This window comes from Triticum aestivum, chromosome 1D (assembly GCF_018294505.1).
Source record: "Triticum aestivum cultivar Chinese Spring chromosome 1D, IWGSC CS RefSeq v2.1, whole genome shotgun sequence".
NCBI lineage: Eukaryota > Viridiplantae > Streptophyta > Magnoliopsida > Poales > Poaceae > Triticum > Triticum aestivum.
This window is the reverse complement of record NC_057796.1, coordinates 76,907,271-76,926,924: the sequence shown is the minus strand read 5'-3', so window position 1 is coordinate 76,926,924 and position 19,654 is coordinate 76,907,271. Positions and strand designations below refer to the sequence as shown.

The following is a 19,654-nucleotide window of genomic DNA, read 5'->3' as shown; positions in this document are numbered from 1 at the left end:
GGCTCGCGGGCCGGCGCGGAGGGAGAGGCCGGCGGGACACGTGGCAACAGCGGATTCGCCGGGGCGCGGCGGCGGACGTGTCCGGCGCGGGCGGACGCGTCCGGCGCGGCGCGGAGGGAGAGGGTTAGGGTTCGTCTGAGATTTCGTTTTTCGGGATGCCCACTCATTTATAGGTAGAGGGAGCTAGGAGACTCCAAATGAGGTACGGTTTTCGCCCACACGATCGTGATCGAACGACCTAGAGCATGGAAGAGAGTTTGGTGGGTTTTGGGCTGGTTTTGGAGGGGTTTTTGCTGGATACTCAAATGGACATTGCGGAGGCTCGGTTAACCGTTGGAGTACCAAACGACCTCCGAATGGAACGAAACTTGACCGGTAGTCTCCGGGTGGTATATTAAGACCACTTGACAAGCCTCGGTCCATTCCGAAAAAGTTTGACACACGCACACGAAAGAAAACTAGAGGGGTGCACCGGAGAAGATAGGAGCGCCGGATTGGAAAACGGACAACGGGGAAAATGCTCGGATGCATGAGACGAACACGTATGCGAATGCAATGCACATAATGACATGATATGAAAATGCATGACATGACAAAATACAAAACGAAAGACAAAACCCGACAACGGAGGGAAAAACATATGACATAGCCGGAAATGGCAAGAGTCGGAGTTACAAATATGGCAAGTAACATGCGGGGTGTTACAATGGTGGAGCATGAATGCCATAATGTTAGCCTACTACTAGTATGATGCTTCGACTGCCTTGCCGACTGTTGGTCTTCGCATATCCGAGTGAATCATACTGCCGAGTGGTTGCCTGCCATCCGAGTGGATGGTACGTCGATATGTCCGAGTGGATAGTATGCTGCTTGGTCGAGTGGATAGTATGTCTGTATGAAATTTATCTGGACCCACATGTTCTGTGGACCCCATGCTTTATGATATTTCGACCCTTCGTGGGCCTACCTGTTATGTGTATCCCCAACATCGGCCTGGATCATCCAGATCCCGGCAAGGATGGCGGCGGCCCGTGCACGAGAGATGGAGTTCTTCGATCAGATCTGGGTGAAAACCTACTATTGGCTATTGCCAAGGCCGACGATGGCGACGTTGTCCGCGTCGTTCCCTTCATGAAGGCATCGCCGAGGAGAAGTTCAAGGCCACTCTCTGCTACCTCCGGGGGAAACCCTAGATCAGTAGATCGGATGACAGTGGCTCTCTGGTGTCGTTTCCCCCTTGGGGGCGTCATTCTTGGAGGTGCACACAGGCTCGAGGGACCAGAGGATGGCGTCTTTGGTGGAGCGGTGCTTCATCTTACACATCGATGGTGGCGGATCTCCGCGGCGTGGCGCTGTGGAGATTCGGCGTCTGATGCGCGGAGATGGACTCGCGCAGGAGGAGGAAGCTGTCTGGCGTCATGGTGGCATTGATGGCAGAGAAGCCTGGCAAGGTCGGTGCTTCAGTTCTACTTTGAGAATGGACCGAGGGATGATGGAGGTGATGGCCCTTGCAGCGTGCGGTGCTCACTGGGAGTGTGCCAGATCGGTGTGGGACCCAATCCAGGTAGTGGCTTGGATGGGACACCCGGCTTTAGATGTTAGGCTTTGGTGCGATGTCTGTTTGGTATTAGGCCCGGATATTTGGCACGCCTTCATCAAGGGGATAGGAGTAGCAACGGTGTTGCCGAGACGGTGGCTTCAGGCTAATTGATGTATCACCTTGTATGGTCTTTGTGAATAATTAATAATATGGCTGCATGCATCGTTCACATGCAGAGGCCGGGGGTACACCCTTCTTTTCTACTCCCTCCGTTCCTAAATATAAGTCTTTGGAGAGATTTCACTATGGACTACATACGGAGCAAAATGAGTGAATCATACTCTAAAATACATCTATATACATCCGTATGTGGTCCATAGTGGAATCTCTACAAAGACTTATATTTAGGAACGGAGGGAGTAAAAAAAAATTTGCTGGAGTCGTGAAGCTGGGTATTTGCTACTCCCAGAAAACGAAGGAGCTGGAGTTGCAGTTTTTACGGCCGGCTGCCACCGCCGAATGACTCTCGTCGAACCGGTACGCTGGAAACAACCACGAGCGAACAGAGAAAACAGCCACGAGCGCCTCCTCTTTCACAATCACCCACCCAACCGGGCCTATAGCCCAGCCTCTTTTACAAGCCACTTGGGCTGTCAGCCCACTCCAAACGGGTGGAATACGCATTTTCTGGCCTTTTATCCTGGCCGATCGCTAGCTGCCAGAAGTGCCGCACCGAACAGATCCATCGCTCCATGAGTCTACGTGGGAAGCTGGCTGCTGGAGTTGGGCGCTGGAGTTGAGGATTTTGCAGCTGTGGGCAACTACCGAACACGCCCTTATTTTCACCGCTGACAACATGGGGCAATAACAGCACACAAAGCACGATACAGTCATACAGAATACCGATGACACTACGCTGGTGGGAGAGGGTGTCAAAAATGAAATAGAGCACGATGCATAGGAGAGGTAGAAAATTACGGGTTCGACTGGACTGCCGGTGCACAACCTTTTCAAGCTCAGGGTACCAAATACACGTTTTGCAAATGATTTCACCTGCCAAGTTTTACATAACTCCGGATTCCGGTGCAAACCTTTTCCCATTATCATCTTCATCAGCCCAACAGTCGAATACAGTAGAATAACCCAGCTGTGTTGAGTTCAGCCAAGTGACTCCACTGAATTAGCGCGAATATAAACAGTAGCGAAAAACGACGAGTTGCTGGTCGCAGGCATTGAAGCAACAAAATGGGAATCGTCGTTACAAGCATACGTTCCGTGATATCACCCCAGGCCAACCGAGTTCAAAAGATCATACGCAGGGATAGAACACCAGCAAGCCTACTAGGCCCTAACCTACAGCGAAGGAATCCCAGGGTCAATGCCTACATGAGCTTTTTGCTTGTGTCAAACAAAGCCAACAAAGCAGTGGTGGAAGCCTGCTATGTTATCACGATGCCTGCAATGTCACCGAGTTCACAGTCAAACCCGCATAGTTGTTCTTGTCACACGTTAAGTCTTTCTAGCATCCCGTATATGAAAGATAAGCTGCAAATAAGATTAAGGAACAATGAGAAGATCCATCTCTGTGAGTTCAAAAGAAATTATTAGCAAATAATCACCTTGACGCCCACATAGAAAGTAGTGAATATGGTGCCAAGTGCAGGAAGGGCTACAAAAACGGAGACATGTATTGGTTACATAGTTTGTGTACATTTCACCAACGAAGCTGTATTACAAGTAATGGATGTGAACATGTAACTCACCATCCTTGTGGAGCATCCGCGCCATCAGAACCTTAATGCCTGACGGCCCTACAACGTAGCCAACAAGGTTTGCCACCTACACGCATTGGACATGTAAGGAGCAGCAGTTTGCTTACAACCAAGAATTTAAGTAGTACTCCTAGCTGACTAATCTAGTCTGTAGCTCATAATCTCTACACATTGAAGACTGTGCAGAAAATTGTGACTAATTAACACTCAAATATAAAGAGGAAAGTACCATAAGGGAGCTGACTGTCACAGCACCAGCAATTGCACATAATTCACGATGAATGAACCGCCCAAGGGTACTTTTTGCCTGCAGAAAATATTATTTTGGAAGTATTACTTGCTAACAATGTAAAATTGAAGCGTCTAGCAAGAATGCTGAAAGATATATGTGTGCAGGAGAGAACAAACATATAGACTTGAAACGTGTAGCATAAAAGGAACAAGACCACACACTGTTGTGGTACTGCAGATACCTAGACATCATGTTAGCTTTGTTGTTTGGACATTCAATTTGTATGTCTTTCTTAACTTCAGATTTAAAGAGTGTCCAACTTTCTCCAAGCAAAAAAAGTACTAGTTGATACGGTAAGCTAAATTCAGTCACCAGGCAAGCGGTTCAGAAAAACTGAAACTTGATAAAAAGCAGATAAACTGCAAGAGTGGCCAATAATAACCTTCGGAGATTACCTGGAAGTTGTTGGAAAAAGACTTGATCACTATTTCAGGGACAAAACATAAGCATGTTAACCATGCCCATGAAATAAGTTTCCTGTTTAAGAGAAAGCAACCAAATGGTCAATGTAAGTTACACAAGTTTGTTTACAACTTGGATGTTTACAAGACTTAAGGAGATTGTTTGAAAGGTACCATTCCAGGTCATGCCAGGCTGCTACGAATGTGAATACAACCCAGATACTAAGTAGTTTTCTTCGAGACCCACCAAGAGGTATGTAAACGTACCTGCAACAAGAGATGGACAATGCAACTTACACTCTGGACTTAATCAATGCATGTGTATTGACTGCAAATGCACCTCTGTATAGACATATACCAACTCTAGAGCTCCATGCATGGGCCATGGGATTAACTATATCTGAACTTCGTGCACTTTTTATTCAAGTAGTAGGAAAGATTTGCTAATCATTATATACATCCCATCCCATTACCTTATGTATACATCAAAGTGCAGCAATGCTACGAATAACAGTAAACTAGATGGGAAAAATTGCTAGCATGGTACCATAATACTTAAGCCGGGTACTTCTACACAGACCTGACCAGCCATTTGTTAAAGGAAGCATGCCAGCTTTTCCAGAAACTCTCCAGGTCAGGACAATTATTTATGCACCTAGGCATGTTTTCAGGTGTCTCAACTCCTCCTACCTGTAATAAATGCCAAGGTTAAATCCTTCTGTTTATGTCCACTTGAATTTCAGCACAAACAAGAACATTTGTCCAGCAACAAGGATATAGTGAAGTCATTTTAGCACAAAATACAACAAACTGAGAGTTATCACTTCAAGAGGAAGTATGCAGTGCTGCAAAATGAACTGACGGTGCATATTGGGTACAGAATTTAAATGTTGTATTACCAGTGACCAGAATCTGAAGTATCGCCAAATAAGGAAGAATTTTAACCACATAAAGATCAACACCTGCATAGGAGGTCCAGTGTGTTAGCTAACAAAAGAGACATCAGAAATAGTATACGTGACTAATGTGGTAGTCTAGTGCATCACAACCCATGCAAAGACCTATGAAAATGCAATGTTGTTACAGTTAAACCTATTCAGATTACACCCGTTAAACCTCTGATGCAGGTTCCAGCAAGGGCCTAGAGAGGCCCAGCCTAGAAAAGCAAGGCTGTGTCAAGGAAGACAAGCCTTAAAAGGCAGGCCCGAGCCCAAAAATCCTTTTTTCTGAATAAAGTTAACAAACATTATCTAAATTATTGTTATACTTTGCTGGGCTTTCTCAGGCATCTGGCTGAGCCTGCAGGTTGAAAAATTGGGCCTGAACCCAGTAAAATCACACTTGCCTCACTGCCCATGAACGTTCAGACGTTAGTGGAAAATGGAAACTTCTTTAGTTTTTAGTGGAAATGGAGAACTTACATGCAGGTCACTTAATTAATAAGAACTTCACTTGAAACAGAAACAATAAGCACAAGTGAGAATATCAACTGCCACACGCTCACCCTAAGTGGCTACTGATGAATATTAATTGCAATGTGTATATAATCTTACCCCATAACTAATGATGAAGATCTCAAACGGTGTCAACTGCCGCCATAATCGGCTGCCATCAAAGTATTTAATTCAAATTTCAGAATGGGTATCATGATAATCATAATACAGGATTATCGTAATGTATAAACAGAAGTACCTGACTACAAACGCGTTGTAGTGGAAAAAGTGTGTCATGACTTCGATTAGAAGGAAATTTAGGATCCACCTTAGTCCATAACAACATATCTGCCCAACTGAATAGTTTTTCTGAGGTACATCTAACTGCAAGGTCGCTACATAAACAACCGGTTAGTAATATGTAACTGGGGGATCTTTATAGCACCAAAGAGTAAAGTCACTGCTTAAACACACAGATCAAATCTTCTATGGACTACTGCAACACAGATTTTAAAGTCACCAAGTACAATTTGAAATTGAAATCAGTTAGTGTTATGTCTGGTCGATGCCATACATGAACCGAAGACCTACTATTCCTTTTTCAAGCTACTAAGGCAGCATGTGTGTTTGAATGCATAATAGGTAAGACTGACAGCCTGTAATAAGACTCGTAGATGTTTCATTCGGAATGTTGCAAATATTTATGCATTGTTTTGAACTTTTGATTATGTAGCTTAAGAATCAAGTAATGTGAAAAAAAAATCCTTTCGTAAATCATAATCCATAACCAAAAATCATTCAAGAAAGCACTTCTTTTACTGTTTTCAGCTTTCAAAATTGAAATAAGACAAATCAGCTACAGCAGAAAACTACCTAGATAAAAGACTAACCTGAGCTGCAAATGCGTTGTAGCTTACAACAGGTCCAGCAATATAGAGTGGAGCATATGTTAAGTAGCATAAATATGTTAGGAATGTGTATTTGTCAACGCTGAGTCCTTTCTCCTGCCAAGAACAATGTAATAGCTTATCAGCAGATACAAAGAATGAATATTAGCTCAATCTGTAAAGGTGTGACTTATAAGATAAAGATATTGACCGAGGCTTGGAATTCCGCAATGTCATGATATGCAAAAAGGAGAAAAAGAAATAGTAATGTTGAGACCTGCTTTATATGCATCTGCCTATAGAAAACAACAGGTAAATCTCACGTCAACAGAACATCAACCATTCATTTATGCTTGGAAATTACCAACATCTCTATATAAAATTCTTAGTTCCATTCTTCCATGTGTCAACACCTAATCTGTAGACAAACTCAAGGAGTACAATCTTACATGTCCAAAACTAACAGTGGGTCTCTCCTCTATCACTGCCATACTACACATCACCTGGATAATACACATTCTAACTTAACTGGTACGAGTAAACTGGAATAGTGAAGTACCTGCAAAGCAAAGTAGCATGTCTTGCCAGAATAACAAACTTCACATTTCTGCATGTGTTTCTGTACCAAGAGTACTCATGTCAGCACAGTCCAGTATTTGACAAGATACTGTGCTGTGCAAATGGAAGATGATGGTATGCCAGGTATATAAATATGTCCAATGTATGGTAAAAAACAAAATAAAGGATCTTTCTTGTCATTTTAATAGAAGTAAATTGAGTCAAAAAAAAATCAGAGAGTTAATGTTGGCAATTTAAGTAGTTGAAAACACCACAAATACTTCTTGGACTAGAATTCACATCTGAATTTGGATGCACATCCACGTGTTCACGAGATTAGCTTGAATTTCAAATCCAAACTATTACTTAATAAATGTGCGGAAATCAGAAAAACCCTGTTTCTAGCTATCTGTGTATTTTAAAGCATCTCACGGATGCAAAACTTAATATGCATAACATAGGACAGAAAGCAGTAAGTTATAAGTGTACATAGTACCTTGTGATCAAAGTGAGACGAACTAAGTGTCCAGCAGTAATCACATCCAAAGCTAATCATCCGTAATACAACTGTCACATGAAATGGAGAAGGGCATCAAAACAACAAATTTGATGATAATGGCATATATCAATAATCCAGACAAATTAGAAGAAACACAAAAGGCACAAAATATGATGCATAAACACTATGATGAACTATATATATGATGTAACTGTTGTGATAGCCAGATAAAACCTACACGGCAGGACAGTTCTCTATATGAGGTAGTCAAGTTCTATGACACTTGATCCCACAAAAGCAACCATAATGAAACAGTCTTCATTGACTAGATACAGGAGAGGAAAGTAGACATGTAATTCAATAGCTTAAGTTTACTGCCGCATCGGTTCGAAACTCTATGAGATTTGGGGAATCTGTTCCTACCGACTGAAAATATAATTTAACACAGTTCATGTGATAATAACTCGTGGTCTCTAGATGAGATCTACATGAACTACTTATAAGTCTAGTTTTGCAATTCAAGTATTCAACACAAATAATGCTCCAGAATTTAAGCCTATCAAAACCTCCTAACTACTATTTCAAGTGAGAGTAACCCTACATTTCCATACAGTAAGCATCAACAGCAAAATCTGTCAACATTTTTTCAGAGTCAAACCAAGTAACAAACACGACATGGAAATCGTACCGAAATTGAAGCATATGTGCCATCGAAATGTACCCCGATAGTTATCGAGAAAAGCCAGTTGTTGCCTATTTATATGAACATAAATATCATCAGAACCTAAATGAAAAGGAATCTTACTAAGGGAAAGTGCAAGAAGCAGTACAGCAACATTGAAAATCTCACCCGAACAATGAGAATGAATAGCCTTCATAGACCCGGTTAAGTGTAAGCATAGCTAAGTTGAAGCTCCATATGATGCCAGTGCAATACTTATATCGAGCAAATAACTACAAACAAAAGGTTGTGATCAACAATAAATGCTAATTTGATTAATATCAGGTGACCAAATGAGTTGATGCTTCACAAAGTAAGTGATAAATGTTGTTTCATCGTTTGTTCTGACCATTCTCTTAGCTTAGTACTCCCTCCGCTCCTAAATATAAGTCTTTTTAGAGATTTCAGTATAGACTACATACAGATGTATATAGACATATTTTGAGTGTAGATTCACTCATTTTGCTCCGTATGTAGTCCATATTGAAATCTCTAAAAAGACTTATATTTGGGAATGGAGGGAGTACTTAGTAGATTCATCAAATAACCATTAATCAAACCTATAACAGTAGAGAGAAGAAATCAATTCGGTCAGTTCAGCCTACATGATCGAGTTCAATTGATGGTGCCATTTACTGGTAGATGATATAGACCCACATAGCAGACCAGGTGTAAGCTTGACTTTATTTTCACCATGTTCACTATGTCAACTACTCGATTCTTAAACGGAGTAATTGTTATGGTGAACAGGTTTGCATTGGTGAATGGAACATGAATAATCAAGAGACCAGGCTTGCTCTTAAATGCACACATCAGCGGATTAGCCAAACAAGTAATGTGCCTAGATAAAATTTCTAGAAATACTTGATCCACTAGAAACAAATGGTTGCTTTTAACTGATGATGATTCAGAACAAGAGTTCAGCTAGTGAACCAATTAGCCTACCATGTCCTTCCATTATTCCTTTCCTAAAAGTATCTTTATAGGTTTATTTACACAGACAGCAGACCAGAAAAGATTTTGACAACTGAAATGAGAACAATAGCTTTGATTAAAAAAATGTCAGCACCGACCTTGACTATGGCGTAATTAATCCCTGCTATTACAAGAATGAAACCAACACTGTCACATAAGTAAACAAGTTAGCACGTTTATTTAAAAAAAGAGAGAGAGAAAAGGGGCATAAAACTAGGATCAGTCGGTCGCCTACCAAGCACCATGTAGGTAGCATAGATAGATCAGGGACAATATAAGCCAGACCAACGAGGCCCCTCTGCCCTTCAAGCTACAGCCGTATCGCAGCCCATTCGCCACGATCAGAAATGCAGCCATTACAATGGTGAGAACAGGTAAGTTCCCACGGAAGTTTCTCCATTGCGCGTCAGACGAGTCCTGCGACATCCACACGAGGAAATCAAACCGGGTGGCTCTTAATCCTCGAGGCGAACTGAAAGAGTGAAGGCGCAAAATTACACACGTTCAGACGGCCGGGGATTGATCCAGCTCTTAGGCCGTAGAGTTTCCCGGTGTAATCTGCGCATCAAGAGAGAAGAATGCGATGTGATGCCGAGCAGCACTGAGATGATGTCAGAGGAAGGGTAGGCGGAAGTGGGGGGAATGGCTGGTACCGCGGGCGAGGCGAAGCGACCTCTGGACCATGGCGCTGTAGAACACCACCGCGTAGGCGCACAGCGCGGCGAGCTCCAGCCGCTTCCACGGGACGCTGCTCATCTTGCTTGCACCGGGAGAAACCGGCGAACCGGGGACGGTCATAGAGGCGCGGGCGGCGGCCGGGGCGGCGAGGATCTACGGAGGAATGGGGCCGCGGGGCGGGACGGCGCGGTTGGCCGGCCCTGATGGTCGCCGGCGGGGTAGATGCGGGGTCGTGCCTCGCCGTTGGATCTAAAAAACTTCGGAACAAAACCACCTCCCGTCAAGCCGCCATCGCTGAACTGAAGCTATAGAGGCGTATTCCCAGCCCCCGCTTTCAGGGCAGCAATACGCATTCTCCTGCCTACGTTTTCAGTCCCACATCTCGGGCCACGTAAGGGGCCCGACGCCACGGCGGCCACGCGTCCACCTCCTCGTCCTCGCCTCCTCCCGCGGAGCGCGCACGTACACGTCAGCGCACTCTTTCCACGCGCCGGGCCCACGCGTCAGGGAGAGCGGTACGAGATTGCGGGACCCGTATTTTGCTGAAACGCCCCTCCCCTTCTCCGCAATCCCATTCACCACAGTCTAGTCCCCTCCCCTCCCCACTCCTCCACCCCCTTCTTCCTCCGCCGGCCGCTCCGCCGAATCCAACCCAGGTACCGCCTCTCCGGCCTCCCGCTTCGATTTCGCGCTCCGCCGACGCAATCGGACGAGCAGAATCCGCTCCATATCTTTTTAGCTTTTTTTTACCCATCATTCCGTCGTAATTTCGAGCGGCGGAAGGTCCGGGGTTGAGCAAAACCCTGCCTGCCTGCTTCGTGTTCTGTAATCACGCTGACATCCGAATTCTGTGCAGATCCTGTTGATTTTCCCTGAATTGATCCGCTCGAATCCTACCAAGCCGGTGTTGAGAAGCAGTTCTCGTGCCCTTTGGTGAGCGGCAATGGCGGCGGCAGGGAGACTGCGGGGCAGGCGGCGGGCACAAAAGGAGGTGGAGCGCGAGCCCGAGCCGTTCACCATCGAGGAGGAGGTGTCCCACCTCACCCGGGTCCGGTCGGAGCCGTGCCCCGGCACCCGCGCCGCCATCCATGGCGCCAAGCGGAAGAGGGACGTCTCGGCCTTCGAGATGCTGTCGTCGAGGGAGTCCGGCCGCTCGGGAGGCGGCGGGTTCTGTTCGGCCGACCGCGCCTACGCCGCCGGGAAGCACCTCCCGTCGGAAGGACCCTGGTGCGTGGAAGACATGGATAGCGAGGCCTATGTCTCGCAGTTCTCCAGCGACGGCTCGATGCTCGTTGCCGGGTTTCGGGTAGGTGATTTTGCTTCTTCTTCTTTAGAAGACCCGTATGTGAACCTGCGAATAGATAAGTTGTGCAGCTAGTGTGGCTAATGTTTCTCTACATTCCTAAATTTGATGATAAGGGAAGCCGCATCAGAATTTACGATGTCGATAAAGGGTGGAAGGTTCATAAGAACATAAGCTGCAGAAGTATGAGGTGGACGGTTTCAGATATTGCGCTCTCCCCTGACCAGCGATATCTTGTAAGTCTGTTTTGCTTCCATATTCTCTCCCTTGGGTTGGATCAACCATTATTCTTCTTGATAATTCTTGGACATAGATAACACGAATAGTTAAAGATTGAAGCACTGATTGCATTACTTGGTTGTGGAAAACAGATCATTTATAGTACTGACATTTGCTGCACTTTTTTTCAAGAAAACCGAAGCTTGCGTTTCAATGCGTTGATCATTTTTTACAAGCCTAAGACTAGGCCATTACATCCAACACTTATGGCAAGACTACAACTCTTAGAGTTTAGTTTGAACGCAACAGCCCATGTCCAATAGTTTTTTGTTAGGTCAATAGTTTTTCCCTTAAGATATTTTTGTAGTGCATTTGGATTCGGACACAGACGTTTGGCTCTCGGGTGTGCAGCACACCGGTATCTGTACCAATGTTAATTGCATGGAGATGGTCGCATTAAATTAGGCATAAATTTGGCCGATTGCTATACAGATTCAATACTTTGCTATATACTTTGAAATAATGCTTTGAAGACATACTGTATCCAAAAATAAAAGTTAATCCCCTTTCTTTTGCGGGAATAAAAGTTAATCCCCTAAAACAAGGCTTTTGAAAAGCCACCACGATGTCAAACGATGTCTATTGCTTTTTAATAACATTTACTCGATCAGTCATTTCAAGGTTTGCTACTTTACATTACCATTTTAAGTTGAAAGTTAAATCAAATTTATACACAAGACTCACTTTTTATCTGGAATTTTTTCCTTGAGGTGTACTTTCTAGGTTTTTTTATGCAGTTGTTTGCTGACTAATCAAGTTGTACTCTGGTTATTTCATGCTTGTTTATATGCTTTCGTATTCATTTTTCACTCAAGTCGTTCGATCCTTCACAGGCCTATTCCAGTTTGTCGCCTATTGTTCACATTGTTAATGTGCAGAATGCTGGAAGGGAATCGGATGCTAATGTTACTGTATGTTCTATACTCTGAAACTATGACTGCATGCTCATGTGGTCATGCCATACTTATAAAATGTAAGTGATGTGCATGTAACCATGTTTTGAATTTTTTTTCTTTTTCTGCAGGAAATTCACGATGGTTTGGAATTCTGTGATGACGATGAATACTCTTTCGGGATATTCTCTGTGAAATTTTCGAAAGATGGTAGAGAAGTAGTTGTTGGGAACAATGATTGTTCAATATATGTCTATGATCTTGGAGCAAATAAAGTGTCAGACCGTATCCGTGCTCATACGGTATGAAATAACTCGATTAGCCATATGCATCTTGGTTCAATCATTTCTCTGGCTGCTTTATTCTTTCTTTCATTCCATTCCATGTTGTCTCGGCTATCTCATTCCATACCATGTTTAAGATTCCTAAAAAAAATGCTTGTTATCCACACAAGAACAATTATTGCCTGAAAGGTCAAAGGGAATCGCCATCACTTAAAATTCCTAAACAACATCATAAAAGGGTTGTGGTGTTGACGTGTTTTTTGGGTCGTGCCATCCTTGGCAATGTAAGGGTTGTGCCGTCTTTGGCGTTGTATCTCTTTGTATTTTTACCTGGCCACGGCCCAGCAATAATGAAGAGTACAGATAAGACGTGTGTATGCGGAGGCGTCCTGTGGACCAATAACTCTATGAGAGCCTGTAGCGACGTTAGGCCGGCAGCCCCTTGCAACTGGACCATCCATGGTACAGTATCACGCAAATATAACCAATGGCCCAGAAACTGAGCTGGATTAGATTGATGGAGCAAACGAATAGCACATAGTGGGAGGAAGAAGGAGCTGTGAATTTGAGCACTGGAATTCATAGTGAATCTGGGCAATCGGCCGGAAACATGATAATCGAGTACTTGGAAGTTGTAACTACTCGATTTGTAGCTCGCCGGGCATTCAGTCAAGTACTGCTCCCTATCTTCAGTCAATGGCAGCCTGTTTTTACAAGTGTCTAGTCATTATTTTGTACGTGATTTCAGATTAAAACATAGCTCATATTAATTCAGAAGTATCTTCGGTGCTTTAGCGGTGATATTAGTATATGTTCGATTCTCCCGCAAAAAAAATCAGTATATCTTCGATTCAGAAATAAAACAATGTGCACGTTACATGCAAATGAAAAGTTCATTCCAAGATCAAGAGACATTTTCTTTGTTCTAGCAGTGGTAAATGTGCAGTTCATTTTTTATGTGTTAGCTGGATTGAAAGTTAAAACCATGTGTGCACTGTTTCCTTTGGAGAAAATTAGTATCGAGAATTGAAGCATGTTGGATACAAGCTGACGTATTAGGTCTGCTCCATGTGATTGTGCGAAATGTGCCAACAGAGTCGGAGTACTCAAGAGGTCGATCAGGGGTTTGGGTAAGAGAATTGAAATGCCATGAGCCGGACATTAGAGACGGCGCTCGTTTCGTTGGGTGAGGCATATGACCTCTACATCCTCTACTCCTAGGAGATTGGGTTTGGAATTTGGTACGGCAAGAGCAGGTTGAGCGTGGAGATGACAAAGTCGATGTGAGGACAAATTTTATAGAGATGTCATGACTTACCATACAAACCATTATGGCATGCCAATTAGGCTATTAGTCGGTGTGAACAATCACTTTTAGCATGCGTTCAGCTATTATATGTGCTCGTGCGTCTATAGAGAAGGTCTGCAAGGTGAGAAGAGATATATCTTGTAGTGGTGATGTGTAGAATTTTCCATTAGCTCCGTTTGTGGAGAATTTTCCAAGGTTTTTTAAGCGCTAGGCGCTGAGCGAGTGTTGTGCCTCCGCTTAGTTCAATGACAGCATAAGCGCCACCTGGGTGCTCTTAAGCATTATGTACGGACGTCATACGAACAGGAACAAGGGCACCCAAAATCAGTTTTCATAGCATGCAAGGCATGTATACCAAAAAAGGTTTCCCCCGCTTTATATTATAAAGCAACTATCACCTATTACAATCGAGAGACCGATACAATCACACACCACCACGGCACCCAACACACACACCCAAGGCAATATACAAAGGTGTCGGGCATCGACACACCACCCCACCGACCACCAAGTAAACTACAAATGAGTGAGGAAGACCGCTTGGGGCCGACGGAGACCTCCACCATGAGCAACCACAATAGAGAGGTGAGCTGGCAACAACGAAGCTAGGACTCAAAAGTGGTGCCTCCACCACCATGGATAGCCGCCACCGCTCAATCCCGAAGATCAGTTTTTCACCCGGAGCAAGATGACAGGAGAGGGAACGCCGTGACGGAGCCTCAGGAAGGATAAGGCGTCAACGGCCGCCGCCACTGTCGGCCAGTCAAAGGACTGAGCAAGTGGTGTATCTCGGTGCTCACCCCCTCTGTTGCACCCTAGCTCCGTCAACCACCCGCAACCACGCCGCCCGCGCGGCCATGGTTGCCCGCCTGCACCTGAGATGCACGCTCCGCCCCCAAACGCCGCGCCTCCCACCGTCCGAGCCGCCGCCCTACAACCAGACAACCCCGAGACAACACAAAGTCCCCGGCTTTGGCCCAACTGACAACCCCCGACCGGCGGAGCCACAGCAGACGCTCCGCCCCGAACATCGGTAGACCTGTGCCAACATGCCCGTGGCCGAGGAAAAGGGGAGAAGGAGGAGCGGACGCATTCGGACCGGCACACCCCTGTGCCAGCGTCAGGTGACGTGACCGCGTCGAGGCCACCCATCCCTCCTACCGAGCTCCCCGCTGAACACGAGGAAAGGGGGAGAAGGAGCGGACGCATCCGGACCGGCACACCCCTGTGCCGGCGACAGGTGACGCGACCGCATCGAGGCCACCCATCCCTCCTATCGAGCTCCCCATGGAACACACCCCCGTGTCACCCCACCATGGCAGCCGGCACACATCCCTGCGAGGCCACCAGCAATTGCGCGCCCACCGACGAGGGATACCAAATTGACCCGCAGCCGCAGCCAAGGTAGCCCACTAGGGAGGCCCTCCCGCACTGAGCGGCGCTGTCCAGCTGCAAGGGCCCGACTGGACGGGGGCTGCCCAACTCCACTGTTGTCGCGCCGCCCCCTCACCAGCGCGCCACGGTGAGAGAGGTCGCCCACGGCCCAGGCCGCCCGTGACCCGCAGCGTGAGAGGCAGATCCGGACGCGCCACCGCCGCTGTCACCACTACCATGCTACTTGTCGCACCGCCGCTGCGCTGCCGCGCCCGGCATCTAGCGCCGCATCCCGGCCCGCGAGATCCGGCCCACGTCGCACCCCCCGAGCGAGGAGACGAATGAGCCCCACCGCCGCGGGCGATGCACGGGCTTCGCCCGGCGGCGCTAGGGTTAGCCTCTAGGACGCTCGCGGGAGCGTCGCGGGAGGAGGCGAGGAGCGGGTTTCCAAGTGCTCGCAAGGCATGTATATATAAGCCTAAAATAGCAAGCATGTTGGGGAAGGAGAGATGAGGAGGAGCTCGAGGTCGGGGAAGGGGAAGAAAGCTGGCAGCAGCGAGGTCGGGGAAGAGAAGCCACCAGACTCCAGCCTAGATGAGGAGGAGCTCGAGATCAGGGAAGAGGGGGGAGGACTAGCAGCAAGGTCAGGAAAACTCGAGGTGGAGCAGCGCTAGGCCGGGGAAGAAAGCCCCAGATCTGGCGGCACAAGGTTGCCTTGCTCTCCTATGTCTCTCTCGCCCTGCTTTCCTTTGTCTAACCCTAGGTGTCCGAGCGCTTTTTTCAGTGCTTACCCCAAAAGCGAAGCGGTAGGCCTCCCCTCAGCGCTTAAGCGCGCCTAGGCAGATGCTCAATTTTTCACTGGAATTTTCCATTTGTGCAGTCTCATACTCCCTCCATAAGTGTCTTGACTTTGCACTAACTTTAGTACAAAGTTGTACTAAGCTTGAGACACTTATTTTGGGACGGAGGGAGTACAATGATAGCAATTCAATTTGTGAGCTTCCAAAATCTGAATCGGTTGGAGGGGAACATTTAACTCAAGCAACTTCAGTTTTCAGTATTGCCTGAACTGCTAGCTTGGCTCCTGCTAGAAGTCCGTCCAGAAAGTCTAGCATGTCAGACCAGGATGTAAAATTCCATCTGCGCCGTTTCCATGAATAGCCATTGTCACATTTAATTAGGATGCCAGCCAGGCGTGGGCCACGAACAATTGGAAATGTCTATGAAAGCTGGCTATACATGCAGAAATACACAGTTCGTTGCAAATCCCAAGAGGACTGCTTGGTCCAGATTTCATGTGCAAGTGTGCTCGGGAGCCAAAGCGGATTTCTGTATATCTCAGTCCTTTCATCATATAAGTGTATGTGGTACCTTGAGATTTTCCGTACTTTCTTTTGGGAAGTTGGAAGTAGTCACACGGTTTCATTGAATGTGAGTCTGCCATCTTGAATACTGATGAAATGCTTTGGAGGAAACATAAGAAACAAAATGAAATAGCACTGTTTGCAACATAGTTTTCATTCTTCCATCACAATATATCATGATGGGTATGTATTCCAGGTTTGAGGTAGTCTAGGTTTATGGGAGTATCGTGACTAACGACTGGATCATCAGTTCATTGCATTAATGCATAATCATGTATTACATTTTACATAAGAGGACTTTATGTAAAATTAGAATCACATGGATGTAGATGATGTACTGATGGTGTCAAAGCTAGAACTATCCTCAGTTGAGCAGTATAAGATTCATACAATTGTTGGATGCCTTGGAGTAAATAGTAATACTTTGTTTTTCACGATCTCATTTCCTTCTCCATTGGTTCTGCAAGTCTGATGTCAACACGGTCACCTTTGCTGATGAAAGTGGGAATTTGTTGTACTCTGGAAGTGATGATAATCTCTGTAAGGTCAGTATTCTTGTTAATTTCTCTAGATTGCTGTTTTACTTCTCTTCCCTTTTTTTATCTTGCTTCAATACTAGTACTATCTAGTAATTATATTCTAATTCATCCTATAGAAAACAGAACTAACATACACACTTTGTGTATAATAAACGTAGCTGCCTAGGGCCTAGCTGGACTTGAAGAGTAGTTAATAAAGCATAACTTTTATGCTTCCGGTGGCTTTAAAAGGAAGAATAGAGCTGTTACCATTTACATTCTGCTACAAAAGTAAACAATTGAGGGCCTGTTGAAGTTCGAACAACCTTTTATATATGCACCATCATTTTATCCAATTATGCATTGGCCTAACGATACTTCATAACTCTTAGGTCTGGGATAGGCGTTGCCTTGTAAGAGAGAAACCAGCTGGTGTTTTGACAGGGCACTTAGATGGGATTACATGTATTGATAGCCGTGGTGATGGGCGTTATCTAATCTCCAACTGCAAGGATCAGACTATCAAACTTTGGGATGTCAGAAGGATGTCCGCCACCGTAAAAGGGTAATGCTTTTGTTTTACAGATGCACATAACGTTTACAATGTTCTAGTCCAATTCGACAATGACAAGTCCCAATTTTGTATATTTCTCAATTTTCTACCTTTTTCACAGGCGACAACCAAGATTATATGACTGGGACTACAGATGGATGTCGTTCCCATCACACGCTAGATATTATAAGCATCCAAATGATCTGTCTCTGGCAACATACAGGGGTCATTCAGTTCTGCGGACACTTATCCGCTGCTACTTCTCTCCAATGCACAGGTTAGGAGTGAATTAGGGATTATGCTTTGTCACATTCAAATTTGGTTGTTGGTTGCTCCTCTCTGTCAATTAAGTTGGCATTGCACTGCACTCCGGCTACAGCTGATGGTATGTGGCCAACAAAGCATGTTTGGTAGTCAGGATTTCTGGTACTTGGATCTTGCAAGTATTAAGTATTAACTCGTAAGCTGCACAACAAGAGATCTAGGACAGTAAGAAGTTGTACACGACACATAGCCTCACCACTGAAGCCTTCTGATTTAAAATGTTTTCAACTGATTGTACTTGCACTATTGAGCAATTTGGCGTGTGCTGTACTTATCTGGGCTAGATTTATGTTACATTGTTGATGCTTTACTAGCTCCCCAAGAAAATTTCAAGTTGCCATGTGAAAAAGCTGGTGAACGAAGTAACCTTATTAAGTTGTTTCTACGTTCCCAACAACCTTGGTTGCTAGAGTTCTACCCACTTGAAATCAAACTTGTGAAGATGCATTATTGGCCATAATGCATGTAAGTTGGCATTTTCAACAGACATTTAGATCAACATGAATCATGTGTAACTACGCAAGTCACCCCATTGTTTTCTCTTTTTCATTCTTGTGTTATCTTTTGCAGCACGGGCCAGAGGTACATATACACTGGATCAAGTGACGATTCCGTGCATATTTACGATGTGGTATGTAAATCCAATCTTCCCACATTTTCCAAATTATAGCATGCCTACTTCAGTGTTTGCAGATTTTTGTTATCCACTACAGACCTGCTGCTCGTGCAGGTAACCGGGGCGACCGTCAAGAAGCTCTCATGGCACGGTTCGATCATCAGAGACTGCACCTGGCATCCTTACCGCCCAACGCTTGTAAGCTCTTCCTGGGACGGCTATCTGGCCCGGTGGGAGGCATCAGGCGACAACGAGGACCCCTCGGTGCTCACGTGCGACGAGCAGAGGACTAGCCCTTACGACCAGACATACGGGCTCTCTTTTGCCCTGTAGTAAGTTGCAGAGGACCTGGCGTGACAAGCAGTGCTGAGGCGAGCTCGTGATGAATCTTGATGTTGGGTTGTGGCGGTTTATCATTGATGTGCTTATATGGCAGTATAAGCACAAGCAGTTATGCATTGTATGTCTGAGGCAACTTGTGCTCCTCTTGCTGTCACTGATAGAAAATAGTGATGTAAACAAGATGTAGCCGTTGCTTTTGTAAATTTGTTTGCAGTTGATCAGGTGGTGTCAGTGACAAATTCATATGTAACTATGCAAGTTTTTTTGTTCTTGTTGTTGAGAGAATTGTAACTATGCAAGTTAATAATGCATGTGCATTCTGTTGCCGTACAGAAATGTACTCCCTCCGTTCGGAATTACTTGTCTCGGAAATGGATGTATCTAGAACTAAAATACGTCTAGATACATCCATTTCTGCGACAATTAATTCCGAACGGAGGGAGTATATATTTAGCGATGAGTAAATAACGCCTTGATGATACAACAACTTGACCTGCGGGTGGTTTCATCCTCGAAGTCTTGTCCATGCCCTTCCTGTTACATTGATGTATTCGAGGTCTGTGAGTCGCGAACGTTGGTGGTTGGCAGGCAGGCGACAGCATCAAGCTCACCTCATTTTGACACTGGCGATTATGCGGGTGATGAAGAGCAAACCGTGGTGTCGTGCCAGCGATCAACTATGGTGAGAGCTCCACCCTCCCACAAATATTAGGTAGGGTTGGTGGTTGTATGCGACCAC

The 19,654-nt window shown here is 45.3% G+C and overlaps 2 protein-coding genes across 4 annotated transcripts; one reads left to right on the top strand and one right to left on the bottom strand.

Annotated features, from left to right (window-relative positions):
- Positions 1-2,746: 2,746 nt before the first annotated feature.
- On the bottom strand, positions 2,747-10,057 carry LOC123180403 (membrane-bound O-acyltransferase gup1). The gene is made up of 19 exons (XM_044592449.1): positions 9,732-10,057; positions 9,581-9,636; positions 9,314-9,495; positions 9,177-9,225; positions 8,233-8,336; positions 8,071-8,135; positions 7,380-7,450; positions 6,885-6,944; positions 6,329-6,442; positions 5,698-5,822; positions 5,559-5,610; positions 4,905-4,967; positions 4,586-4,695; positions 4,180-4,272; positions 4,000-4,081; positions 3,542-3,619; positions 3,304-3,379; positions 3,160-3,209; positions 2,747-3,085 (listed from the first exon to the last, which is right to left on the bottom strand). The coding sequence occupies exons 1-19, from the start codon at positions 9,874-9,876 to the stop codon at positions 3,050-3,052; spliced, it is 1,611 nt and encodes a 536-aa protein (XP_044448384.1). The 5' UTR covers positions 9,877-10,057; the 3' UTR covers positions 2,747-3,049.
- Positions 10,058-10,286: 229 nt separating this feature from the next.
- Positions 10,287-19,271, top strand: LOC123180404 (LEC14B homolog). Of its 3 annotated transcripts, none has more exons than XM_044592452.1 (10): positions 10,287-10,412; positions 10,613-11,062; positions 11,176-11,295; positions 12,172-12,249; positions 12,363-12,533; positions 17,030-17,107; positions 17,473-17,645; positions 17,755-17,910; positions 18,528-18,588; positions 18,671-19,271. In XM_044592452.1, exons 2-10 carry the CDS (start codon positions 10,700-10,702, stop codon positions 18,689-18,691), a joined length of 1,221 nt encoding a protein of 406 aa, XP_044448387.1. In that variant the 5' UTR covers positions 10,287-10,412; positions 10,613-10,699; the 3' UTR covers positions 18,692-19,271. The 3 variants fall into 3 exon arrangements, with proteins under 3 accessions (XP_044448387.1, XP_044448385.1, XP_044448386.1); XM_044592450.1 differs by having other exon boundaries at positions 10,288-10,412; positions 18,688-19,271; XM_044592451.1 differs by lacking the exon at positions 10,287-10,412 and having other exon boundaries at positions 10,798-11,062; positions 11,181-11,295; positions 18,688-19,271.
- Positions 19,272-19,654: the final 383 nt, after the last annotated feature.

Bases quoted from the DNA above. Each gene is read 5' to 3' on its own strand.
- LOC123180403 (XM_044592449.1), bottom strand. From the start codon at position 9,876: ATGACCGTCCCCGGTTCGCCGGTTTCTCCCGGTGCAAGCAAGATGAGC. The intron at 4,968-5,558 runs GTAAGATTATAT...CCTCCTATGCAG, and splicing joins TCTTCATCATTAGTTATGGG to GTGTTGATCTTTATGTGGTT. The intron at 4,696-4,904 runs GTAATACAACAT...CATTTATTACAG, and splicing joins ACTTCAGATTCTGGTCACTG to GTAGGAGGAGTTGAGACACC.
- LOC123180404 (XM_044592450.1), top strand. From the start codon at position 10,700: ATGGCGGCGGCAGGGAGACTGCGGGGCAGGCGGCGGGCACAAAAGGAG. The intron at 11,296-12,171 runs GTAAGTCTGTTT...GATCCTTCACAG, and splicing joins CCCCTGACCAGCGATATCTT to GCCTATTCCAGTTTGTCGCC. The intron at 12,534-17,029 runs GTATGAAATAAC...TGGTTCTGCAAG, and splicing joins ACCGTATCCGTGCTCATACG to TCTGATGTCAACACGGTCAC.